The sequence below is a fragment of the Astyanax mexicanus genome, chromosome 11 (genome assembly GCF_023375975.1).
Source record: "Astyanax mexicanus isolate ESR-SI-001 chromosome 11, AstMex3_surface, whole genome shotgun sequence".
NCBI lineage: Eukaryota > Metazoa > Chordata > Actinopteri > Characiformes > Acestrorhamphidae > Astyanax > Astyanax mexicanus.
Genome location: NC_064418.1, coordinates 39914040 through 39940153, shown reverse-complemented (window position 1 = coordinate 39940153; position 26114 = coordinate 39914040). Strand labels below are relative to the sequence as shown.

The 26114-nt window shown below is 39.0% G+C and overlaps 1 protein-coding gene across 7 annotated transcripts in view; it reads left to right on the top strand.

Moving 5' to 3' along the window:
- tns1b (tensin 1b) overlaps positions 1-26114 on the top strand; it is a 358347-nt gene that overhangs the window by 124990 nt on the left and 207243 nt on the right. For all 7 annotated transcript variants that reach the window (XM_049484879.1, XM_049484878.1, XM_022680177.2 and 4 more), the window contains exon 3: positions 24265-24302. In XM_049484879.1, the coding sequence (XP_049340836.1) occupies positions 24265-24302 (38 nt within the window). The remainder of the gene's footprint in view (positions 1-24264; positions 24303-26114) is intronic.

The following is a 26114-nucleotide window of genomic DNA, read 5'->3' as shown; positions in this document are numbered from 1 at the left end:
GACAATAGATTCTCACTATTGAAATCAGTGGAGTATCAAGATTACATTACATCACTTTTGCCAGCCACTTTTGTCCAAAGCGACTTACTTACTTAATGTTTTTAGACAGGGCCAAATGTAAAGGAGGTCAAATGGAAAAAGTGCGATAAAGGAAGACAGGAGGGGAGGAAGGAAATGAGGTTAGAAGTAGTTAGTTTGTTAGAGGTGTTAGGAGAGTAAGTGCTCTTTGAAGAGCTCTGTCTTCAGGAGTTTATTAAAGATAGTGAGAGATTCTCCTGATCTGGTAGTAGAAGGTAGTTAGTTAGAGGTGTTAGGAGAGTAAGTGCTCTTTGAAGAGCTCTGTCTTCAGGTGTTTCTTAAAGATAGCGAGAGATTCTCCTGATCTGGTAGTAGTAGTAGAAGGTAGTTTGTTCCAGTATTGGGGAACTCTGTGTAAGATGATTTTAAAGCAGAAGGTTGAACTGTTTTTTTACTAGCGATATTTAAGTTGACAGTTGCAAATTTTAATGTAGAAAATGACTAAGACAAATAAGACAACAGGAAAGACATGAGGGCAACACATTACCATTTAATAATCGTTTCTTCTCATTGTTTTTTTTTTGGCTAAATTGTTCTTGAATAACTGCAGAGGTGTCAAGATTAGATTGCTTGAGTGAAAAATTATATACATTATGTTGTTTCTTAAAGATTATTATGATTATTTGGCAAAAAATAAAAAGAGTGGCAGGTTGTAGCCTACTCCTTTATTATTTGAATGTGTTCTGCTCATTGACATGTCTGTTGGGTCTGATATAACCTGTATGGGTCTCATGTGCAGTGTTGGGCACGTTACTTTGAAAAAGTAATTACTTATAGTTACTCGTTACTTCTCCAAAAAAGTAACTGAGTTACTAACGGAGTTACTCCACTATAAAAGTAATTAGTTACCAGTAAAAGTAACTATCGCGTTACTTTTTATTATTCGCCCGTCAAAAAATAAGGATATCAATTATGGATTTACTATTAGAAAAATAACAAACGAAAATAAACCCAAAATATTGACAAAAATTTAATCTAACGAACTTCAAAAAAATAAAACAAAATTCTCCACACAACCAAAGAAAATTACTAAAACTTGTAATACTGAAAAAAATGGAAAAAACGCGTCTGGGGATGAAATAAAAAAAAAAACAAGCCACCCTCAAAGGAAATATGTATATATAAACAAAACAAAATAATGGACAAAAACAACAATCTAATGACCGTTAAAATGGTATTAATATAACAGCTTCACCAAAAGAGAATAGAGCTTAGATCGGGCCCAAAACGTGCACGTTCTGCCAGAGCCCGACCCAACCCGAACCATGAACTGTCATTATGAGCCCAAGCCCGACCCGATCCGCCCGTCGGTCTGTTTTCGGTCTGATAGAATGAGCGAAATATAATCAGAATTATGTTAATTTACACTGTAACATAAAAGCATAGAACTATTATTTAATTTAAATGATTTTTTTTTTTTTTTCTGTTCAGTAAGTTTTTAGGGTGGGCTTGCTAGTTTTTATTATTTTTTCACACATCTCATCAGAGAGATCAATCTAATAAACGTGAGAGAGAGAGAGAGAAAGAGAGAGAGAGAGACAGAGAGAGAGATTTCTGGTATGAGCTACTCACAGGTAAATGTTCTCACACACTGTATCTGCTGTTTCCCTTTCATATGCCTGGCGCTCATATTGTAATCCCATACATAGTTCTGCAGTTTCTCAGTGTTTTCTGTCGTATTTTGCGGCTAGCGCGAGCGCTTTACACAAGAACTAACGCCACAGACCACGAGGTGCCGCGCGCTCGGCACAACAGCGCCCGCTGTACAACTCCGCTGTACAACAGCGCTTATAAATAAATTAAACACGAAAATGAGGGTATTCTATCAGTAATTTCAGTTCGTTTTAGTTAGTTTTATAAACACAAAATACAGTTCGAGGTAGTTATGTTTTTTCCTTTTAATTACCGTTTTTATTTGATTCAGTTAACACAAATGTTTTTTCACTTTCAGTTTTCACTATTTCGTTCGCTTTAGTGAACAATAATAATTGGTTACTTAGCAACATTGTGATTATCACACCAGAGCTTTATATAAAATAAAAATAGGAGCCCGATTTCGGGTCGGTCCTCGGGTCAGGTCGGGTTCTGGCAGAGAAGCTAAGCTCTAAAAGAGAAAGCAGCAGCACCACGAAAACCGGAGCAGCTAAAAAGAGCTTAACGCCCTTAAATCGGAACTTGGCCTGTCCACGGCAATCACTGAATTGATTAGAGCAGCAAATCGTCACAATTGTGCCTCACTTCATCACGCCAAACCACAGGCACAGCGGCCAGAAGCTCAAGTTCACCGGAAAGAGGAGGGGTTAACCAGGGCAAAGCGAAGTAAAAAAAAAACAAAAGTTCATAGAGCGGCTAAAGTAACGTGCAGTAACGGGGTGTCGGAAATGGTAACGGCGTTATAGTTACAGTCAGAGTAATTAGTTAGATTACTCGTTACTGAAAAAAAGTTACGGCGTTAGTAACGTTACTCCCAACACTGCTCATGTGGGTATGTATGTATTAGGCTTGTCCGTCACTAAAGAAGAAGAAAAAGAAGTAGAGGAAGAAGAGGGAAAGGCAGCCCCCTCCCCTGTCCCAGCCTGGCATAATTTTGCTGCAAATTGAACACACACACACACAAACACACACTCAGAGCTTCAGCTAGCAGCACGTCACCTCTGCCCTTAGCTCTGCTGTCTCAGGAGGCCTGCGTGGAAAAGGCTTCATTACACTCTTCTTCCTGAGGAAAACAGCCACTCATCCACCAAACACACAGAAGGCCAGAGGTCCCTGAGAAAGCTGCTTACTCGCATGTGGTCAAACGTGACGGGGCTGTCCGTGCCTGCGCTGTTTTCAGCGTGATGATCACTATCTCTGGCTCTCTTTGTCACAGCTATTTAATCCGCTGTTGTGAAAGATCTTAGACGAACGGCATTGTTGTGAAACGGACACGCGGTGCTGTGTGTCGTCCCCCCCCCAGCCGAGTGTTATAACAGCAGCAGGACTTCGAGAGACACGAGGCATATCAAGCACAGTTACCTTCAAACAAACACCCTGCTCCCCCTGCACCAAAACATCCTGCGGTGCAGCATGTGTTCAGAGCTATCTCAGTTCATCACCTTTTATCACCTCTCTCTATCTCCTGTGTGTGATGAGGGATGTGTATGAACAGCGGGTCAGAAAGCTTGCGGCTCTGTTCTCTACATCTAATACAAATACAGGTTGTTTAAAAGAAGTCTTATGAGGAACTTTTCTTCATCTAATCTCACTTTGTTAAAAAAAAATCAAATTTTACAAGACCTTCTTAAAGGTGTCCTTCCGCTAAAATCCACTTTTTCTTTTTCATGCTGCACATGAAACTTTTCCTTTACCCCGGGGTGTATTTTTATTTCTCGACCTGGACTACCCACCTCTGTGTGTAACTAATAGGTTTATATAGGATCTCCGGTGGATTTTGCAGATTTTAAAGAGAATCGAAGACTAGGTCAGTGGCTGAACTGCATGTAGCAGGGTTGTAAAGTAACAAATGACATTACAAAGACTGTTATTAGTGTTTAAATATTCTCTATTTTAAAACATTTCTAACTGTTGTTCGTCACGCTATTAGCCAATCAGAGGCAATATGTTTGCATGTATGAATATTCATAAGCAAGAGCTGAATTCCTATCGTTTCTCCACTGGACTAAAGCAGAGTTATAACAGATCACAAAAAAAACAGCTCACATGGCATTCATTTATACTAGAGACCACTACTAGACATTTTAAAATGAATTAAAAAAACAAAAAACGATGGAATAAGACTTTGAATTTAATTGGAAGTAGACCTGAGTGATATGGTAAAAATACTGAATCACAATATTTAAAGACATTTTCGTGATACACAACTCAGATGTTGTGATCCATGTGATCACAGTCAATAAGCATCAGTAGCGACAGAGACAATTCAAATGCTATCCCAAATTACTTTTATTCATAATATACCTACTTACTTAATTCCAATTACACGTATATAGTGCATTTTTGTCTTTATAAGCACCCAAGGATGCTTACGATTACAATATTCTACACACAATTTGTACATTCATCACTGACAGCCAATTGTGAAAACAGCATACTCTCAACCGAAAACGACCAGGAAATACACATCTGCGCATATCAAAGTATCACATTTTTCTGAACAATTTAGAGTATCCAGTTAACCTGATCCCCATGTTTTTGGATTGTTTTGGGCTACACATTTAGAACATGGAAACTCTACCCAGATGGGGACTTGAACCCAGGACCCCAGTGATGGATGACAAACTTTCTAGTCACTAAGCCACTGGACAAATTAGGCTCTCTGTAATGGAATGTATAGTTGGGTCAGCATTCTTTAGCACTGATGATATTCTTGATATATTAAAAGAGTATATTGTCAATATGATGGGATTATTTTTTTTTTTTTACAATACAATAAAATTTTCCTCAAATAGCTATAATTTCAAATCAGTATAAAAAGTTTATCATGTAATTTAGATACAATACAAAGAGTAACTGCCAGATTTACCTAACATCAAATTATGATAAACAACATTTTTTATTTTCTTTTATGACCATCATTAAGATATGCATGTAATTGGAAGCAGCTAAAGGTATAAATAAACAAGGAAAGGTCTTATTGACTACTGACCGTCTTTAAAATCATTTTTGACATACAAGTGATGACTTTTCTTTTACATTCTCTTACATTCACTATACTAAACTGTATGTCCAACTGTTGATAGACACCCCTTTTAATTAATGCATTCAGCTATTTTAATTACAGTAAGTTGCACCCATTGCTGGCATGGATGTGCAAATGCCCAAACACACAGTTGTATAGTCCCTGTAGAGAAGCATTGCCAATAGAATAAGACCCTCAGAAGCAGATAAACATGAACCTATTGGCATAATGCTTAATGCCAGATGCTGAGGCTATTGAGAGGCTATTGGGTATTGAGAATGATGGTGCCCGATCCATCCAATGCCTTTGGGATACGTTGGGAAGTTGGAATGAGGTGGTAGGGTGGCATGAATTAAAGTTGAAAAAAGTTGGCTTTCTTATTACATCAGCATCAGATAATCTGAATTGGATTTGTTTTAGCAAAGGTTAGCCAAATCAATCCAGCGCACAGACCAAAAGGATGTAGCCGCATTCTGATTAGCATTATCTATCTGTCTTAATTGGATACCATTTTACTGATTGCGTAAAGGAAGCCAATGATTTCCCTTCACCTCCAGCAAATCTGTCAGTGTCACATATGAGCTGTAGCCCATCAGTGTGGCATCAGACTCTCCATCTCTGAGGTAAACAGAGCTGCTTAGCACTAGCTGAGCACGGCACTCGGAGCTGTCTGAGTCTGAGCCTAAACCCTGCTGGAAATGGGAAGCAGCTGCTATCACTGTTCAGTATCCTCGAAGGCCTAACCTCAATCAATCACAGCCGTGCGGAGGACAAGTGCTTCAAGACGTTCCCTAAAGAAAGCCCTCCCCACTGGGCGACCGCTTCCCGTGCTCTGGGAGATGTTTGAGGAAGTGGGGGTAGTTTAAGGGTCTCTTTGGGACCCTTGGGGGTGCTTTCTTCATGTCGGGCCATTATATAACAATAGCACTCTCTTTAATTACCAGATTAGGCTTCTGCACTGCTGTGAAGCTGTTAAGAGTTCCTTGTAGAATTGAATCTGTTGAGTTGAGGTCTTAAAATATGATGGTTTTTGATGTTTTCAAGCCTAAAGTCGAACAATTTGAAAAACAAAATTGCATTGCTTTCCTCTATGGTTTGGTTTGTTTGAACACATGGAAGAATACAAGCGCAACAAAAAAAATGTGAGAAAAAACAAACAAACCATATGAGCATGTTCTCTCTGCTTATTGGTCAGATCTGATGGCGCAGGAGAAAGAAAGTAAATACAGGAAGAAGGTTCTGTATTCTGCAATAGTGTGTATTTCTCTGCACTTTGAGGGTGATTGACATAGGAAATCACTGGGTTATATTCTATGCACTATGCATATATATATGGTTTTGTAGATTTCTTTTCTTGAAATGTACATTTATTTACTAGTTTTATTGACTAAAATTGTCATATGGTGTGACATGAATGTTATTGTGTATTCAATTAAAAATAGGTATATGTGATGAAGTCGATTTATCCTAATTCTTTATTATTACTATATAAAAGTATGGCATCCCTCACATGCAAATATGTTACCTTTTGCATTATTTTATTTTATCTACACACATAGTAAGACTCTTACTCTGTTTTTTTTTTTCATATACTTCAAATTAATTTGGGAATACCTTGTTATAAAAGTACCAAAATGCTTGTAACCTTCGCTGGCACTGTTTCTCATTTGTCACATTGATGACTATATGATAAATCCTTATTTTTTATTTTTATTTTTTTACAATTCTGAATGTCATACCGAATGACATGGTGTCACACTGTATAATGTTTTGACTGAAAATTGTGAAAAAAAAAAAATAGCATGAATGCTCTTTAAGTTCATATAAAACAGCACTTTCTGAATCACAGTTTTTGACATATTTTTCTATAATTTACATATATTTGACACATTAGACTAAAAAAAAAAGACCACGTCATGTCAACCACCCTTAACTACAATCACCTTCGTCTTTTGTATTTATACCTGTATTTAAATGAGCCGAACCAGGCTAAAATGTGCAGGTTTGAAAACACCCTAAATCACTAGTTGGCATTTGGAGATGCCATTGGATTTCTTTGAAAAATAACAAAGTAATGTAATGTTTTTTTGTGTGTACTGATTTGTCTCCATATTCTTTAGGTCATACAGTTATAGTACTTAACAGATATATTTTTTAACAAGTGTTTCCAGTTAAGATTATCTTTATTAGGTTGTAATTCATCTCCAGCAGAGTAATCTTGGCGTGATTGGACCCATTATTGTTTATTTAAAGCACTTTAAAGATAGGCCTTCTGCCATGGCACTCTCACAAACAAGAACAAGGATCAGTACTTCTGTTCCAGGCAGCTGTGCAGCTTTATCTGGAAATAATAATTAAAAAGTTTACTTAAGGCGCTGGCGTACGGCATGCAGTTTTTAGCTAAAAAAAATATTACATTTTCTTTTTTTAGCAAGTAAATTAGAAGCGAATGTTTCATCCTAAATATTCCCATCAGGCACTGGAGCTGATGATTTTTACGATTGATACGGTGAGTGATTCTCTAGTGTGGGATGATCTGCAACACAATCCGTGAGCAGATGTGCTTTCAGTAGCAGCCCAGCTGAAAGCCAAGTGCAATGTTCTGTACTACACTTTTACAACTGTGGGAAACACACAAGTCTCTCTACAAAGAGTCAAACTTAAACTACCTGCACAGATATTTATATGATACGAATATAAAACATATCATGGAGTCTTGGAAATAAAAAAAATATATAAGGATTTGGAAAATGTTTTTTGTGTTTATGGTGTTTATTGCTTTTAAAGAAATCTGCCAATAAGAGTGGAATGTGTTTTTAAATCACGATTTTTAAAAAATCCTATAACTGTAATAATGTCTAATCTAAACAAACCTAAATTTAAAAATCTGATAATCTAAGCAAGTTAACAAAAACTTTGACCTTAAATTGGCATACAGCTTCGGGAGAAAAAGAGACCACTTACCAAATTGAAAACCTCTGGAATATAATCAAAAGGGAGGTGGATGGAGTGGCATAAAGTTATCCAAAAGCAATGTGTAAGACTGGTGGAGGAGAACATGCCAAGATGCATGAAAACTGTGATTAAAAAGCATTCAAATATTACATTTCTGAACTCTTAAAACTTTATGAATATGAACTTGTTTATTTTGCATTATTTAAAGTCTGAAAGCTCTGCATATTTTTTTTTATTTCAGCTATTTCTCATTTTCTGCAAATAAATGCTCTAAATGACAATATTTTTATTTGGAATTTGGGAGAAATATAGTTTGTAGTTTATAGAATAAAACAACAATGTTAATTTTACTCAAACATATACCTATAAATAGCAAAATCAGAGAAACTTATTCAGAAACTGAGGTGGTCTCCTAAATTATTTTCCAGAGCTGTATATTGTCCTAAAATGCTTTATTTAATCTTATAATTGAGTATTGAAGTTACTTATTCTTTATTCTTTTTTGAATCAACAAAACAGGGTATCAAGGTAATTTTTTGCACAGAACTGTAGCCCAGGCTCAGGAAGCTGGGCAGCATGGCGGCTCCACTTTTGAAGAACTTGGCAGTGTTGAGTATCATTTATAATTAGCCGTGCTGCATAATCCCAGATAAAGTCACACCTCGGAAAAACAAAGAGAGGGAAATCGTTACCAGGAGAAGGAAGTGAGAAACACCTGACTCAGACTGTGCTCAGAGAGATCCAGGGGAGATAAGCAGTGTGTGTGTGTGTGTGTGTGTATGGCAGCATGGCTGAAACTCAACATCATTAGGTTGAGGATGAGTGTTGGCAAAATCGACACAAGCCAATTCCTATACTATACTCAGCAACCGGGGTTTTGATATATCCAGCCTTAGGCACATATGGGGGCTGAACATTTAGGCTAGAATTAGGCCTAGAATCAGACTCAGAAATGGCCCAGATGATTTTTGCTATCTCGGGTCAGGCATGTAGTAGGATACCTATGGGCCTGTTCAAATATGACATGCAAGAGATTTAAAAGTGCATACAAATCTCTGCCCACTCTTGAAAGGGGATAGCTCCTCACACTGAAGAAGGCCAGGTCTCTGTGTCGGAACCGTCCTCTGTCCTCTGTCTGGATTAACCCGATTTATGAGGCTGGCCCTTTTTATAAAGAGCACAAAGTGAACAATAATTTCTGGAAAATTCCTGATGAAAAATGCCAGTTGGAAGCCTCGCTTTGAGAGCTTTAATCCGGCCTCTAAGAGATAGTTTTGAACTGTTCTTTCCATGCACTTCACCCTAGCTGCCATTTGGCATTCTTTTTATAGGTCTCTTCATGTCATTGTGGGGTTGCTTACTGACACCCCATTGAACCCCATTGAAAAACCTCTTAATGCAATCATGTAAGATGTAAGTGCTTGAATTTTTGTGCCAGGAGTGGAGTAAGGTCCCCCAAAAGCAGTGTGAAAGACTTGTGGAGAGCATGCCAAGATGCATGAAAGCTGTGATTGATTCCAAATCAGGGTAATTCCAGCGAAATATTGAAACATTATCATTGTTGTTTCTAAAAGAATATGAACTTGTTTTGTCATTTAGAGCTCCCATTTTACTTTTTAAAATATCAAAAATATCACTGCGTTTGTCTACCCAAACTTAGTGCTTGCGCCTTCTGTGGTGCATTAATGTTAGTTAAAATTAGTCTTCTTGACTTGACTTCCATTAAAAATCGTTTTTAAAAGAGCATAAAAAGTGCAGACCACTCCTTGTTGCCTCCCTCTTCATTCTGCTCCAGGATTTGTTTACAAACATTCCAGGGTCACGTGTGCTGCTGCCGTTTCCATCACCTGCGTGAGCCTCTGCGCTGTTGCCAGGATGTGTTGTTGTGCTCTTCACAATAGCCTGATGACGCAGTTTGGCCGGTGCAGCCCCCGGTTCTGGGAGGGCAGGGGGAGCAGTGCTAGCGTGTGTGGAGCTGTGGGACAGAACCCAGAACCCTCCCATTAAACCTGAGAGCCCCCCCCCCCCCCCCTCTGTCTCACACACCCCCTGTCCAGGAACATGAGCTCATCTGCTTGTTTTCATTCCAGAGAAGGGCCGTGCGCCTGCTTTCCATTTCTATTAACTGATTTGGCCTGTAGATCACATGAGCCTGTCTGAATATTAGACGTGTTCTCTTGTTGAGATGAAGAATCGCGTGTAAAAATACCCTGTTCTGTGGTTTTATTGGTATTTCGGCTCTGTTAGAAATACAAACAGTCCTCTCGGTCACCTTCAGCATTATGCAGTGAGATACGAGCCGCCTCCAGGAAGAGAACCATTGCATAGTGCATTTGAGTAAATGTATGCCTACGTATATATACACACAGTGTAAGTGCATGTTGATAAAAACACCACATGTACCGGTAAATGATAAGTAACATTTAGATGTGTCTAAATGACATATATATATATATATACTAGTGTTTAAAACACTTCTGTAGCTGTTGAAGTATCAACTCAAGCTTTTTATTCAAGTAAAGTGTAAAAGTACTGGTTTAAAAACTACTTAAAGTATAAAAGTAAAAGTAATGTAAAGTAATGGACAAAAGCTTAGGCTGCACCACAGAGTCCTATAGTGCACTAACCCCCTCCCTAAAACAATTTTTATAAAAGCCATAGGGAATATAAAGTTATATTGAAATGTTAACTAGGCTACTAGCTGTTTCAGCTGCATATATGCATATTAAAAATGAATGTATTTTAGTACAATTCAAATATATGGATCATCTTCATACTAGGCTACGTACGTCTGCTATGTTCTTGCTGGAGGTTGGGGGGGGGGGGGGGGGCGTGACGTGATGTGAAGGAGTGATGGATCACAGTATAAACCAGTAGGGTGTCGGACTGGTATATGTTTATACTTCACTACATCCAATCACAATCTGATTCACTCTATCTGGATGGAGAAATGTATCTGTTTTTTTTTATAATAAGAAGCTGGAATAAAAAAAAAAACAAGATGAAATGAAATAAGAGTAACAAGGCTATTTTTAAAATATGAGTAATAGAAGTAAAAAATTATTACTCCAGTAAAATATAGATAGTGAAAATTTTACTTAAGTAAGATAACAAAGCATTTGTAGTAAATTGCTTGAACCTCTGGTAAGATAAGATAGGTACATACATATCCCTATATGCTTTGAATGTCATTTCCAATTGACTAATAGTGGGTCCCATGACTTTTGCCATGCCCCCCCCATGAGCGGATGCTGCACTGAACTTTAGGACATGTGTATAGGGTCTCCTGCATTGAAGGTGGATGTGACTTGTCTGTTTGGTCACGATCATTACAACTCACTACATTGTAAACTGTGACATACTGTCTGTGACATATGCCTTCTATGACATATTCCTGGTATAAACGTGACACTGTGGATCAAGGAATGTTAAATATCCAAACAGCTTCAGTTAATAAATATTAATGTTACATTTTGTATGTATATGGTAGGGGTCTAAAGAGCTGCCACTATGTTCAGGAGATTGCTGGTTCAAATCCAAGTCATGAAGCTTGCCGTTAGCCGCCGGACCCCCGAGAGAGCACAGTTGCTCTCTTGCTTTCTCTGGGTGGGTAGATGGCGCTCTCTACACTCATCACTCCTAGGGTGATGGCGATCAGCTTGAGGCGTCTGTGAGCTGATGTATCAGAACCGAGTCGCTGCACTTTCCTCCAAAAGCGCAGTGATGCTACTCAACAATTCTACATCAGCAACAGTTTGAAAAAAGGTGGTGGCTGATTTCGCAAGAGTTGGAGGAGGCGTGTTCTAGGCATTGCTAGTAAGTAGCAGCTGAATGGGTTAGACAATTGGCCTAGCTAAATTGGAAGAAAAATGGGAGAAAATAAAAAATAAATCTTTAAAAAAAGCACAGTTTGTCCATTTTTACACGCTCATACTTACACACACACACACACACACACACACACACATTATGTAACACACCTCCCCTTGCCATAGATTATTAGGGCGCCCCGGAGCCGCTGCTGCTCTGCTTGAATTGCATTAGTGAAATGAGTGGAGGTGATTGATGCTGCTGACCGCTGCCGCCGGCTCCTGCTGCTGATGGATCGGCTCTGTTTTGACTTTAATATCATTACCCTGATCAACTCCACTGTGTCACTGACTATCTCACTGCACTCCCTCCCTCCGGTTACTGCAACAGTAAATACATATGGAGACTGGCTCATTCTTTTAATGCTTAGGTTTAAATTGTAAAAACACATTAAAAATAATGAAAAAAAGAAATACTTCCCAATAATTGAAAGAAGACACCTGTGTACCTGTATCCTGTGTTATTCATATACCCTATCCAGTTACATGCCCAATGGAAAAGAGGATTTTGTATGAACTCAAAATTTCCACACATATTTAAATTCTTTAAGTAACACTGCCACCTTGTGGAGATGTGCACAGTTGCAGCCGCAATTAGAGTTTTGAATTTTTGTGCCTTTAAAATGAAAACTAAAGTAAGTCAATGTAAAAGCCCACACTAATAACAGCACTGATAACACTGTTAGTAACAGATAATGAGATGTTTTCAATTCATGTCAGGGCCTTCAATGACACTGACTTCTTGGTTTAACCCTTTCAGACCTTGAATCCATTACAATGGACATCTTTTTTTTTTCTTTATTTAAAAAAAAGTTTTATTACATATAACACTGTTTTAGAGCTGTTGTCCATCTAGTAGTACACTAGATCTACATCTATATACAAAAACTGGGAAATTAAAGGCAAAACGGCCCATTGTGATATAGAACGTGTTGCAGACCTTTTAGGAGCTGTGTAGAGCACTTCCTTGGTCATTTAACTCATGAAGTTCCTAGGTGACATCTACTGAACATCCTGAGAGCATCACTGCAGGACAGTGTGTGAATTTGTGTTCATTCATCTAACCGTATTTAGAGAATGTAGGAGTGCTGGGTTAGTGCTGGAGATAGATATAGCTTCTACAGACAGACAGACAGACAGACAGACAGACAGACAGACAGACAGACAGACAGACAGACAGACAGACAGACAGACAGACAGACAGACAGACAGACAGACAGACAGACAGACAGACAGACAGACAGACAGACAGACAGACAGACAGATACTTTATTTATCCCGAAGGAAATTTAGCTCTGTTTTAACTGTTTTAACCATTAAAATTTAAGTTTTGCATTTTTACATTCTGTAGCGATAGTTCACATTTTACTAGTTCTGACTGGTTTCTAAAACAAAAGGTTAAAACACAAGTTAAAGAAATTGTTCTGTTATTTGTGTTACATCAGGATTTTAACCTTAAAATATTTACAGACATTTTCCCACAATAAGAAACAAACATAATTTTTTTTAATTTAATGTTAAATTTTGAATCAATATTCAGAAATTGGTCTTGGCTGTTTTTTTTTTGTAGTGCTGCGTAACTTTAAAGTGTCAGGAAATCAAAACCAGGACCTTTAACACAATACAGAATGTCACAATATGATTGAGAAAATGTACTATTTTGGTCCACTAGGGGGCGGTACAGGAGAGTAAGTTATTCCCAGTCTCTTACCATTATACATAGTTTGGATAATGTACAGTACTGAAAGCAGACATCCGCAACCATGAAACCATGACCATATTTTTTCAGACGACACCAAATACAGTTGGCCTGCTGAGAAAATGCCCACTGCTCACTGCTCCCCTTCCCATCAACCTTATCTCATTCCATATAAAGGTTTTGATGGTATGATATGGCGTGATGTGCTCACAGCTGTTGCAGCAGATGCAGCGGTGATTTATGCAGCACCCTGCCGGCCGCTTGAGTGTGGTTTTTAGTGGGAGCCTCAGTATTCCTGCATTATTACCGTGGAATTAGATGGAGACGCACCAAATGGAGCAGCGCGCTGATAAATCCGTACCAGATGAGCATCAGACAAAACGCATTCTTTAGAGATGTATCCACACAGGATATTACAGCTCGCCGCAGTTTTATAGGAAAATAGTTCACCCTGGATGCAAAAGACGTGTGAGAGATTTGCCTTTTCTTACTTTATACCTGAGTTAACAGGGAAAATCAGAAACAGAGGCAGTGGGGGAAAGGTGATGTAAGGCCAGGCTGGGATGGAAATCATGAGCGCTGCATTAAATAAATAAAAATGTGTATTCAGCAGTAGATACATACATACAAGTGCCTTTTGTAGCAATTTATCTGGTTTATGCTTCTCCCATTTGTCGTATGTAACATTTTCTAAAGAAATATGGCAGCAGCCTGATCACAGGGGTATAGAGTGCTCTAATTCTTGTTGTGATAAAGTGTAGGGTGAAGTTTTAGGGTTACATTGCCTCCAAGTGGAGATTTTTCACTTTTTTCACACTAGGTAGGATTTCCTTGATTTTTGATCATTTTAAAGAAGTAAAATTACAGCTTGAAACTCACTGCAGCGCTCCATTGAGGTGTAATAGGAGGAATAGCGGTGCTCTCGTGTCTGTGCCGGAGCTCCTCTGAGCTCAAACCAGACTCTGTAAGTTTTCCGAGGCGGCCGCGACCAACGCTCACGAGAACTGCGACCTGCTTTCCGACCTTTAGTTCTAACAGTTCTACAAGGACTACTGGTTCATTCTTTATAAACTAACATACAGACACTCGGCTATCAAATATACTTATTTTAATTGTGCTAAACTGCTGATAGGGTGCAGTTTAATTTGATATATTAGCCAGATAATATACTGCTATGAACAAAAGCTGTCTCTGCTGCTCCATGCTGTTTACACAGGCAGTATGTGCAGTGTTCACTGCTCACATCTGTGCTGCACATCTCATTGAAAACACTGTGTTTGAAAGCACAGCTGCAATTTTTCAGCATTCTGTGTTAAAGTAGCAGGAAAGAAGCATGTGGACTGAGGCAGTAGAGTCATAATATATATATATATATTGTTTTTCATAAATATCACTCGAGGTATACAGTTCTGGTAGTGCAGTTTCTGGCAGTCTGAGCCTGGAGTAGCCATATAACAAGTCCTTGAAGCATCAACATAATTTTGAAGGTTTTATATTGATATATATATATAGGGTAAAACATGCTATATAATTCTGCTTTAAGTGATAAACACATAATGATAGACCTAAAGTTCACGGACTAGGCGGCCCTCCCCTGTTTTACGGAGCGTGAGTGGAATGAGACTGAGGCTTTTGTTGATGTCAGGGGTTCCTTTGTTTTTCACAAATAGTCATTATGTGTGTGTTTGTCTGTGCATGCATATGTTTGTGCTTGTACATGTTGCTGTGTTCTGACAGAGCTCTTGTTATCGGTGTCTGTGTGTGCAGAAGCAGATGTGAGGTTAGTGCATGTTCCTGTAACGACCGTCAGATTGCCATACGCTGGTGCCGCACGGTGCTTTATACGCTGATCCTGGAACTGTTTATAGAGACTGCCGGACAGACGTGTTCAGATCTAACAACACGTAGTAAACACACAGTTTGCTGTAGTGGCATACACAGCTGCCTGGCTACACTGTTTACTGTGGCGTACTTGTGGCTTGGAGCTCCGTTGCTGGTGAATCACACTACTGTGCTGTCAGTGCTGAGCTTGCCAAAGCCTGGCTTGGCAGTATGGTACTCAAGGGATGCTGTACATGTGTGGGAAAGTGAGTGTGTTTGCTGTGTGTGTGTGTATATGTGTGTCTAAACTAGCCATTAAAATTCCTTTATTGAATGGAAAGATTTTGCATTTTCTCTTTAAAAAACCTGCAAACCTGAAGGGATGTCTAACAAGTGTGCTACAGTTCGCCATTTAAGAGCTCCTTTTAGATCCTTGTTAAGACGTCAGCACTTCATCAGTACCTCTCAGGTAGACCTGTGCCTGGGGACAGGTAAATACTGAAGCTTTCCACCTACTTGGTTTTGGTCTGGATCTTCAGACTTTCCAGTTTGGTCCTAAACGAAATAGCTAGTGAAAAAGATGAAAGTCATGAACCAATGGACCAATCTTTTAGAACAGCCTTCATACATTTAAAGGAAAAAAAGGGACACATCCCAGGCTCTGATACATCAGCCAACAGTTGTCTGTGCCAACCAACCATCTACCCACCCAGAGAGGGCATGGCTAATTGTGCTCTCTCAGGCTCTGACTGCTGATGGCGAGCAAGCACAACCGAGATTTGAGTTTACTTTCCTCTGGCATTTTTGTCTTTTAAACCCCTTGGATTATTCCTAAAATGCGCTACATCGGTGCCACTATGATCTGATCGGAAATCGCTGGTTCGAATCCTGGTCATGCAGCTTTCCATCAGCTGCCAGAGCCCTGAGAGAGAGAGCACAATTGGCCTTACTCTCTCTGGATGGGTAGACTGTGCTCTTTCCTTTCTTCACTCTAAAGATTGTGATGTCGATCAGCACAAGGCATCTGTGAGCTGATGTATCAGAACTTAGTCGCTGCGCTTTTCTCCGAGTGCGCTGTGATGCTACTTGTCAATGCTACAGTTATCAGCAACAGTTCAAAAAGAGGTGGTGGCTGACTTTACTTTGTATCGGAGAAGGCGTGTGCTGGACAATTGGCCTATAGCTAAATTGGGAGAAAAAAAATGAGAAAATTTGAAATACAATTATAAAAAAAAAAAAAGCCTATAGTCAGTTGGCTGGTTTGAGATCGAGATCTAGTTATTATTATATTGTCAGTGCCATCACGTGAACTTCCTCACCCCATTACTTGGCTATGGCGGTATGGCATTTGTATTGTCTTATTGGCTTGTCAAATAAATTCTTTTTGTGGTCGTCCACCGAAGAAAAAGGGACGGATCCATTCAAGCGCATCCCACATCCAGAACATCTGCGCATGACGTATAGACATCTGAGCGTTTATGGAACTGTGGAGAGGACTGGAAAACAATGAATAGGACCAGCCGTCAGTCAAACTTCTGAACCCGGATTGGGTTCAGTGATTTTTACACGCTCAGAACTTTTGATGGCCAGTGTAAGTGGGGGGAGCAGTGGAGCGTGGGCCTGTGTGTGAGCTGTAGGGGGGTGGCGCAGTGTGTTATAAAACTGCTCGGAGAGGAAATCCCAGTCCGGGTCTCAGAACGTGATCTTTGTGCAGCCGGACACGGCCCAGCCCTTTGGGACCACACTGGCCGTTCCAAACATACAGTACAGCTTGGGAGATGCCTGCCCACCCTTCTTCCCCTTTAGGAACATTCTTCTGGGCCTGGATCAGATACGAAACAGCCTCTTGTTCTCCACCACCATAATACCCCCAACCCACACCCATTCTTCATTTCTTTCTCACTCTATCCATCCTTCGCTCCCTCCCTCCCTCCCTCCCTCTCTTCCCTGTTCCAGTCCTGCTGTGTTTATACACCAAAGACCTGAACTTCCTAACAAGGCAAAGCCAGGCACAGGCCCTGCACTGCACTTTCACACCCAATATGGAAGTCCTGCTCTTTTCCCTTGTTGCGCTCATGGCTCATGTGCACGGAAACGTGTTTCCAGCGTGCAGGCAGGAGTGTGTATAGATGGACGTCTACAGGGGTTGGACAATGAAACTGAAACACCTGGTTTTAGACCACAATAATTGATTGTCCCGACGGACAGTTCTGGTGGAAACAGGAGAGTTGAGGTGCATATTAAATTCTGCCGTGATTTGGGCAGCCGTGTTTTTTTTTGTTGGATACAATCCAGGTAAGCACCCGAACATCCCTTTCAGACAGCTTCCTCTTACAGCATCCACAGTTAATCCTGTTGGATGTGGTTGGTTCTTCTTGGTGGTATGCTGACATTACCCTGGATACCGTGGCTCTTGATGCATCACAAAGACTTGCTGTCTTGGCCACAGATGCGCCAGCAAGACGTGCACCAACAATTTGTCCTCTTTTGAACTCTAATATGTCACCCATAATGTTGTGTGCATTGCAATATTTTGAGCAAAACTGTGCTCTTACCCTGCTAATTAAACCTTCACACTCTTCACGCTCTTACTGATGCAAAAATGTGCAATTAATGAAGATTGGCTACCAGGCTGCTCCACTTTAGCCATGAAACCTCCCACGTTACAATGACCGACCCCTGTATATGTGTGTATGTGTGTGTGTTTGAGAAGAGACATGTGCCGGAGAATTTACGGGAAGTGTTTTCACAGCGCATAACAACAGAAAATGACTTGCGCATTATGAAGTCAGAGGGTTAATTCCCTCATGTAACGTATTGTGCTCCCAGCCACTCAGGTCCAGAGAACTCCAGGGCTGTTTTAAGTATTCTCAGTATTACACGCATTACATCATAATGACTGACTGCGAGCAGGGTGAGTGAGGTGTTATAGTCGTGAAGTCATAGCACATGCGAAAACCTGTGGATTTCCTTCCCATGCGCAGGCAACAGCTGAGCACGGGAAGCTTAAGGCTTGTTAAACGGCTGTCATGCTAGAGCAATCCTCTCTGGCTCGTCATTCTCCTATAAAATCCTGAATAAAATGATAAAAAAACATGGATGGATGAATGATATTTGATCTCTGGTCTTTTTTTTTATACTTCAAAAGGCAGGTGGTCTTGACCTATCAGTTTCAGAGCTATAATGAGAAATTCAGTTCAGATTTTGTTCTTTAAAAAAAATTGAATTTCCTCTCTCATCAGTTTTATTTGTAATGTAATGTTTCTTTTATCATCAGTTATACCTGCACAGTACAATGAAACTCTATTTTTTGCAGAGTTTCAGTGGCTTAAGGGCTTTGCCTGAGTTCCTAACAATAGTTAATTTTATTGTGATCTAAATTCTGTGTCGCACAGAAAAAGTACCACATAATAGTTTCAGAGCTATTTATTTCAGCACTTACTCTACTTTAAGTAAGGACTTTAAGTAAGGCCCAATAGTGGGTGCCAGCTACATGGGACATTATATATATACAGTTCTGGAAAAAAATAAGAGACTACTTAAAAATGATGAGTTTCTTTGATTTTACCAAAGTGTAAACCTCTGGAATATAATCAAGAGGAAGATGGATGACCACAAACCATCGCATTTTTGCACCAGGAGTAAAGGCATAAAGTTATCAAAAAGCAGTGTGTAAGACTGGTGGAGGAAAACATGCCAAGATGCATGAAAACTCAGATTAAAAAAACAGGGTTCCTTCTAATTCAGCAGACCTGTATTTCTTAAAGAAAAAAAGATTTTCTTTTAAAGTCATGTTAATCTACACAGACTCTTCTGAAAACTGCTTTACTGCTTTACAGTAATCTTAGATTGAAAGATTTTCACTAAGGCTGGGTGCAGCAGCATTAGCATTAGCAACTAACCGCTAGCATTAGCACCTCTAAACGGAGGATCCCAGAGTGTTTCAGTAAGCCAGGGTGATATCAGCTAGTGGTTCGTACCACATAGCTTGTTTAACACGATAAAAACCCTCAGACTACAGTTTGATAATACTCACCTCTGAACTGCAAAAGAGTTAGTGCCTAGTACGGTTAGCAGCTAATGCTAATACTGCTCCAGCAGTGCTAGCCGGCATTAGCAGCAGGCTACAGCCTGATAATACTCAACTCTGAGCAGCAAAAGAGCTAGCTTATGCTAATACTGTTCCAGCAGTGCTACAAAAAAAAAAAAACAGTATAGTTGCCAATCACAACTACTAAACAATATAACTGCTAATCAGTGCTCTGCTTTATCTCATGAGGAGGTCCACACACACCCTCAGCCCACACACACACTCACCCACCACTACCCCCACACACAGCCAGACCCCCTCATCCAGCCCCAGCCACAGACTGCAGGTTGGAAGCCCCAATCAGACAGACTCTCCAGCCCTCAGTCTCACGTCTGCCGCACTCCCAGTCCAACCGAAGACTCATATGCTAATTAAAAAAATATCCAGTGAAAAGCCAAGAAGTATGCACTGCCCCCTGCCAAAACCTCCTTTCTCCTCTGATCTGCTTCTGAAAGCATGGGAATCTCACTCTGAGAGGATATACTCCCGATTTTCCCCTCCTCAGACCGATGACTTAAAAAATAAGCACGATAAATATTACACACACATTAAAATATGTGATCCAGGGCAGGAAGGAGAGATGTTACATAAGATACACTCTGCTCCAGTATAAGCATACATTTTAAACCCCATTCCTGAAAGCATGAAAGCTACATCTGGAGTCCACTAGAGCTATTTCGCCTCGTAATCATTTTAAAGGACACAGCAGAGTGCTGATGGTTTACGACCCACTGGGCCAGGTGTTCTTCCCCAGCGACCCCTATTTGTAACAGCAGTGTGAGAAGAGAAAAGACGAGATAGGAGAAACGTAAGCCTGGGGAAGTTGTGTATTTCCCCATTCACTTGTTTTCTAGACATTTTTTAGGTCATTTAAACCTTTAAAACCATGGATGCAGGCCCAGATTTCATTACAGTACTGTAATAAATGACATCAGTTTAATAGGCCCTAAAATAGAACCCTGTGGCGCTCCACGGAATTTGGTGAAATAAATGGCTAAAAATAGTTTACAGGTACAGTCTTTCTGTTGCAGCCTAAAAGTTTTGTATTAACTCTTAAACCTTAAAAAAAAAATTGGGTATATTCGGGTCCCAAAGTTGTTTTCAGGTCCCAAAATTATTTTCGGGTACCAAATGTTTTCAGAGACGAAGTTCTGTGATTGACAAATTTTTTCGGAGACAAAGTTTTTTTGGTTGACAAAATTTTTTGGAGACGAAGTTTTTTCAGGACCCAACATTTTTCTGAGACAAAGTTTTTTTCGGAAAACTCAAAATTTTTCGGAGACCAAGTTTTTTCGGAAAATCCAAAATTTAACAAAACTTTTTCAGAGACAAAGATTTTTCAGAGACAAAGTATTTTGGTCAACAAAATTTTTCGGAGACCAAGTTTTTTCATTTAGAACATTTTTCAGAGACGAAGTTTTTTCGGGTCCCAACATTTTTCAGGGAAAAGTTTTTTTCTAATTTTTTTCTAATTTTTTATTTTTAATATAATGGCTTATTATTGCTCAGTCATAGGTCTAATTCATAGATGATTACAGTTTGCTTCATCTATCCGTTCATATTTCAAAATAAATAACAGTCAATAAGTACAAGTTTTTTAAGAGTTTTTTAGTTTTTAAAAGTCTTTTAAAAGTCTTCCTGTGATACCTCAACCTCAAGCCATTGTGTTGCCAATTATCAAATGTTTTATGTTGACTTTTTTGTGTAGAGTGGCCTAACCTGTAAAACGTGGTGGTGGCGGTGTTGTTACGGCCTAGCCTGGCCTTGTTTGGCTGCCTCAAATAACGGACTACATACTGACTATATGTTTTTGGTGACTATAAGTATTTTAGATCTTAAAAAAGAAACCTCTTTGGATGCTCAGCCCTACATCTTAACCCTCCTGTTATGTTATGGGTCAAATTGACCCGTCTTGAAGTTTAAAGATAAAAAAAGAGTTAAAAGTTTTTTGTAGAAACAGAAACTTCTTCTGCTTGCCTTAATTAGTGTAATCAACATGTAATATGAAAATGGTTAATCTCAAATATTTGCAATCACCCCCTGCAAAATATATGTTTATATGTTGGTTTTTCAAAAGTGATAAAGTAGGAAAACATTAAAAAAAACGAGTGAATTATACTAATTGAACCATTATCTATCAGAGGTAAGGAACACTATTGCACTAAATATTAATTATATTGATAATAATTAGTAACAGAGTTAGTAATTAGTGGTTCTGACAAATTAACATAATAGGAACTTATATCTTCACTGATTGATCCTCCTTTGCTGCCTCTGGCTCCACCCCTCCAGCAGTTGATGGTGGGAAGCTGGTGGGAGTCCCTCCAGAGGCATTTCACTACCTTGGCAAGGAAATTCTGCGCTCCTGTAAAGATCCTCTGTTTGTTAAGCCCCACCCCTGCCAGGGGAATGAAAGCTCGGCTATAGTGAACAGTGTGAGCCCTGTGTGTGTGCACGGCCGTGCGGGGCTGTGATTGCTGGGCTGGATAGTGTTGGGAGGGGACGAAAGGGCAAGAGACGAGAGACACACTGCAGCTCACTGCCTCACTGCTTCACTGCCTCGTCCCATATTGGGGTATCAGCTTCCAGTCTAATCCACAGAAGCTTCATTCAGCTGGAGTCAGACCACTGCGAGAGTGTGCAAGAGGTGCAAACTGACCAGGCTGGAGATGTGAGGTTTCTGCATGTGTGATGTATAATTTGACAAACTGGTCAAACATAGAAATTAATTTAGTGAAAAAATGGAAAATTGTCAATAAACCACTTTTTATACCTGGCATTAACATGCGTTTTGTACGTGGATTATACCTGGACTAGATTCTTTTTACAGATAAGATCCAGTTTTACTTCATTTAGATTTTTCCATTGACATAAATATGTATTTTCCTTTACCTGATGGAATCTGATCAAAATAAACTAGGGATGTCAGCGATAAAGCATTAAAGGATGCAATTAATTTGGAATCAGTAAACACGCAATTTTTTGGGGGGTGAGAACATGATCTGGTCAGAAATCCTTACAGCCAAGCTGAGATGTGTATAATGAAGTAAAAAAGTGTCCTCTATCCAATTTATTTAAGTATATAGAAGTATTTTAATAATTAACACCACAAATATAAATATAATTGCATTTTAGATTACATTACGTTACATTACATTACATTACATTCATTCTCTTATTTATATTTAAATATCCACCTAGGAAGCGTCTTAAGAAGAAAAAGTGCTATAATTGCAGTTAATCACAGAATACTGTTTTGATTAATCAGATTACATGTTTTATTTGATTGACACCACTAAAAGAAACACATTCTATTTACACTTTTTACGTCTCTGACCACCTGTTTTTTTAAAACAAACTTAACATACCAGCTCAATAACATTCATGGGCTATTCTTGTTAAGTAAACACAGTGGGTTATATTGAGGTCAGAACAATCGAATGAGGTTATGTCAATATGCTATAAGATCAGTTGATAACGTAGTTATTACACTTTTGTAACAGACCTAGAAGACTCCAATAACAATAACTTTTTTCTTTCACTTTTGTATCACAATGCATGTGTTTTTTACGTAGACTGATCAAGCTGATCTTAATCCAGCACTCTTGTGGAACTCTCCCAACTTATCATTAAATCATTAACGCTGACCTTAACTGAGGGGAGTGAGACCTGCAGTTCTTTAAATTTTGTTCTGGGTTCATTTGTGACCTCATGGATGAGTTGTCCATGCCCTTTTGGAATAATTTTGGTTGGCCGGCCACTCCTGGGAAGGTTCACCAGTGTTCCATGCTTTCTCCATTTTTAAATATCAGCTCTCACTGTGGTTCTCTTTTAGATTTAGAAATGACTTTGTACACTTTTCCAGCCCTGACTTTGTTTTCTCATCTGTTTTTAAATCTGAATTTCTTTAGATTGCAGCTTAAGATCTGCAGATTGCAGACAGGTTCTATTTAAGTCTTTATTTTACATGTATGGCAGTAATCACGCCTAGTTTTGGTTAGTAAAACAAACTGGACATAGCAGTTCGATTACATTTGTGCTTTTTTTTTTCGTTAAGCAAACACAAAGGGTTATATTGAGGTCAGCACACCATTAAATGAGGTTAAGTCAATATATTGTATGATTAGTTGATAACATAGTTATTACACTTTTGTGACAGACCTCCAAAAGACTCCAATTCCAACAGTTTTTTTTCCACATTGCTATCACAATATGAGCATGTTTTTTCACGTAGACTAAGCACACTGATCTTACTCCAGGACTTTTTACACTTGTGTAAAAATGCCTGAAACATGCCATACGGACCCTTGGTTTCAAAAACGGACTCTGAGCTGATCCTTGAGGAATGAGCAGCGACCGTGAGCCCGACCGCAGTGTTTGATTAAGGTCAGCCAGAGAGCAGAAACATGGCTGTCGGTCTGCTGAGCACTGCATGGGCAGCATCACGCCACTAATGGCAAATCATATCTGACTGTGACCCGAGAGTAAACAGTAACAGTGTGGCGCTTGGAAGGAGCTCCGCGTACGAAAGAATCCCTCTGATTTATCGGTCGTCTTCTTTCATTGCGTGTAATAACTAGCTTGAATTTATCACAATGCATTTGTTTGTTTTTTTATGTAGACTGAGCATGCTGATCTTACTCCAGCACTCTTGTGGAACTCTCCCAACTTATTATTGAATCATTAACGCTGACCTTAACTAAGGAAAGCAAGACCTGTATTTCTTTAAATGTTGCTCTGGGTTCATTTATGGCCTCATAGATGAGTTGTCCATGCCCTTTGGAATCATTTTAGGCGACCGGCCACTCCTGGGGAGGTTCACCAGTGTTCCATGCTTTCTCCATTTTTAAATATCAGTTCTCACTGTGGTCTGCTGGAGTTTCAAAGCTTTAAAAATGACTTTGTAAACTTTTCAAGACCTGACTTTGTTTTTTCATCTGTTTTTGAATCTGAATTTCTTTAGATTGCAGCTTAACTAGCTTGAATTTATCGTTTACGAAACGTAAAAGTCAGTTGCTGTGAACATGATGTGTAACGTGAAGCCTCTCTTTCTTTCTCTCTCTTTCTTTTGCAGTATGTCGGTTAACATGCCACAAGAAATGTGAGGTCAAGGTAAGAGAAACATCATATTCTTCATTATTTTCACCACACTTTATTTGAACTTGTCACGAGAACTGAAAGCAATTTGATATTTTATCGCGAACACCTTAATCTTAATCACAATCATAATCATATTCACAATTCGACATCAAATAACTGTTCTGGAAGTTTCTCTTCAGCGTGCTTCTTTGAAACGTTAGCCTTAAAAACAAGCCCTAAAAAGGTTATTGGTTGTCCAGGTTGATGTACTTCATTAAAACTCGGGCTCGTTTTTCTTCCAAACCCAAACATCTCTTATCGCAGAGGAAATTTCTGCTTTGATAATGAAGACGGGCCCTTTGGCGCAAGCAGGCAGGCGCTGCTGCCATTCCCCGGCCATCTTAAGAACCACGGCCGCACAAAACAACCACACGCTGTCCAAGCATTTGTTGGGCTTGGCCGCTGCTTTCCTTGTTCAAGATTAGCCTCTCCAAAAATAAGCCCCCTCACCCTGCTGTTGGGATGATGGAGCTGGTCTGAAGTCAGGAGTCGTGGAACAGAATGGGGAGTATGGAGAGATGGTGGTAAACAGTGGTGAAGAAAAAGGGAAAGTTTGTGAGAGATTTGGAGAGTTTGAAGACTGGTGTGTTTTAATGGGGAGAGTAGGGTGGAGTGGAATGATGGAGGGAATATTATAATATAAGGAATAAATGAAGCAAGAGATGGAGTTGGCCCAGCCCTCCACCCCTTATGTCAATTGAACTACACAGAGCAGAGAAAAATGGTGTTTAACAATAGTTAACAATAGATACTAATCATTTTATATTTAATATTTGATGTAGGGGTGTGCCATATTGTATCATACACAATAATATTGCCAACATTTTTGATTTAATAAATGATATTATACCCTGAAATATCGTGCCATATCTCCCACCCCTAATTATCACATCAGGGTACTACTTTTTTGACGTTTTAACAAAAGAAAAATTCATACTGTTCTCATTTCCCATAATAATCTACTAAAGACAGATTATATCTGTCCAGTATCATTTATTTTACTTTATTCCTGGATATATGGAGATATTTGGAGTGCATTATTAATATCATGAAATTCTGGATCATTGACTTCTATTACAAATCTGATAAAATTATTGTATTTTTTAATATCTCAGTTAGGGATGTGCCATATCATATCGTATGCAATAATAACATTTTAATTTTCATATTGTTGCAGTAGTGTATTCTTGAAATACTTTTTTTAATTCAGTGTTTTTAATACTATGAAATATCATGATATTATTTTAGGGCCATATCGCTCACCCCTATGTTAATGATATATTATGCTTTTCTGTAACCCCAAATACATACATTTTAAATCGGTTGTGCTTCTTTAATTATGCGGGGCTGGTCTATCTGTTTAGTTCCATTAAAAAAACACTGTTTGAAAGCGCAGCAGCAATTTTTTTTTCATGTTTGCTATATTTACTTTCTTGCTCACGCGCCAGACAACTCTGACCAATCAGATCCTGGTCTGGACTGGTCTGGAACTTAGAAACCAACCACAGGTTTAAACAAAAATTCAGTTCTAATTCAGAAATCCTTACAGCCAAGCTGAGATAAAGTAATTATTATCCAATTTATCATGCATTCTTTACTCCAGCGACATGTTGGCTTTATCTCCCCTATATTAATTAACACCACTAGTATCAATAGTATAAATATAATTGCATTTTACATTTCTTACATTCATTCTTTTATTTACATTTAAATATCCATTAATAAAAACTTAGGAAGCATCTTTAGAAGAACAAGTGCAATTAATTGCAGTTTAATCACAAAATA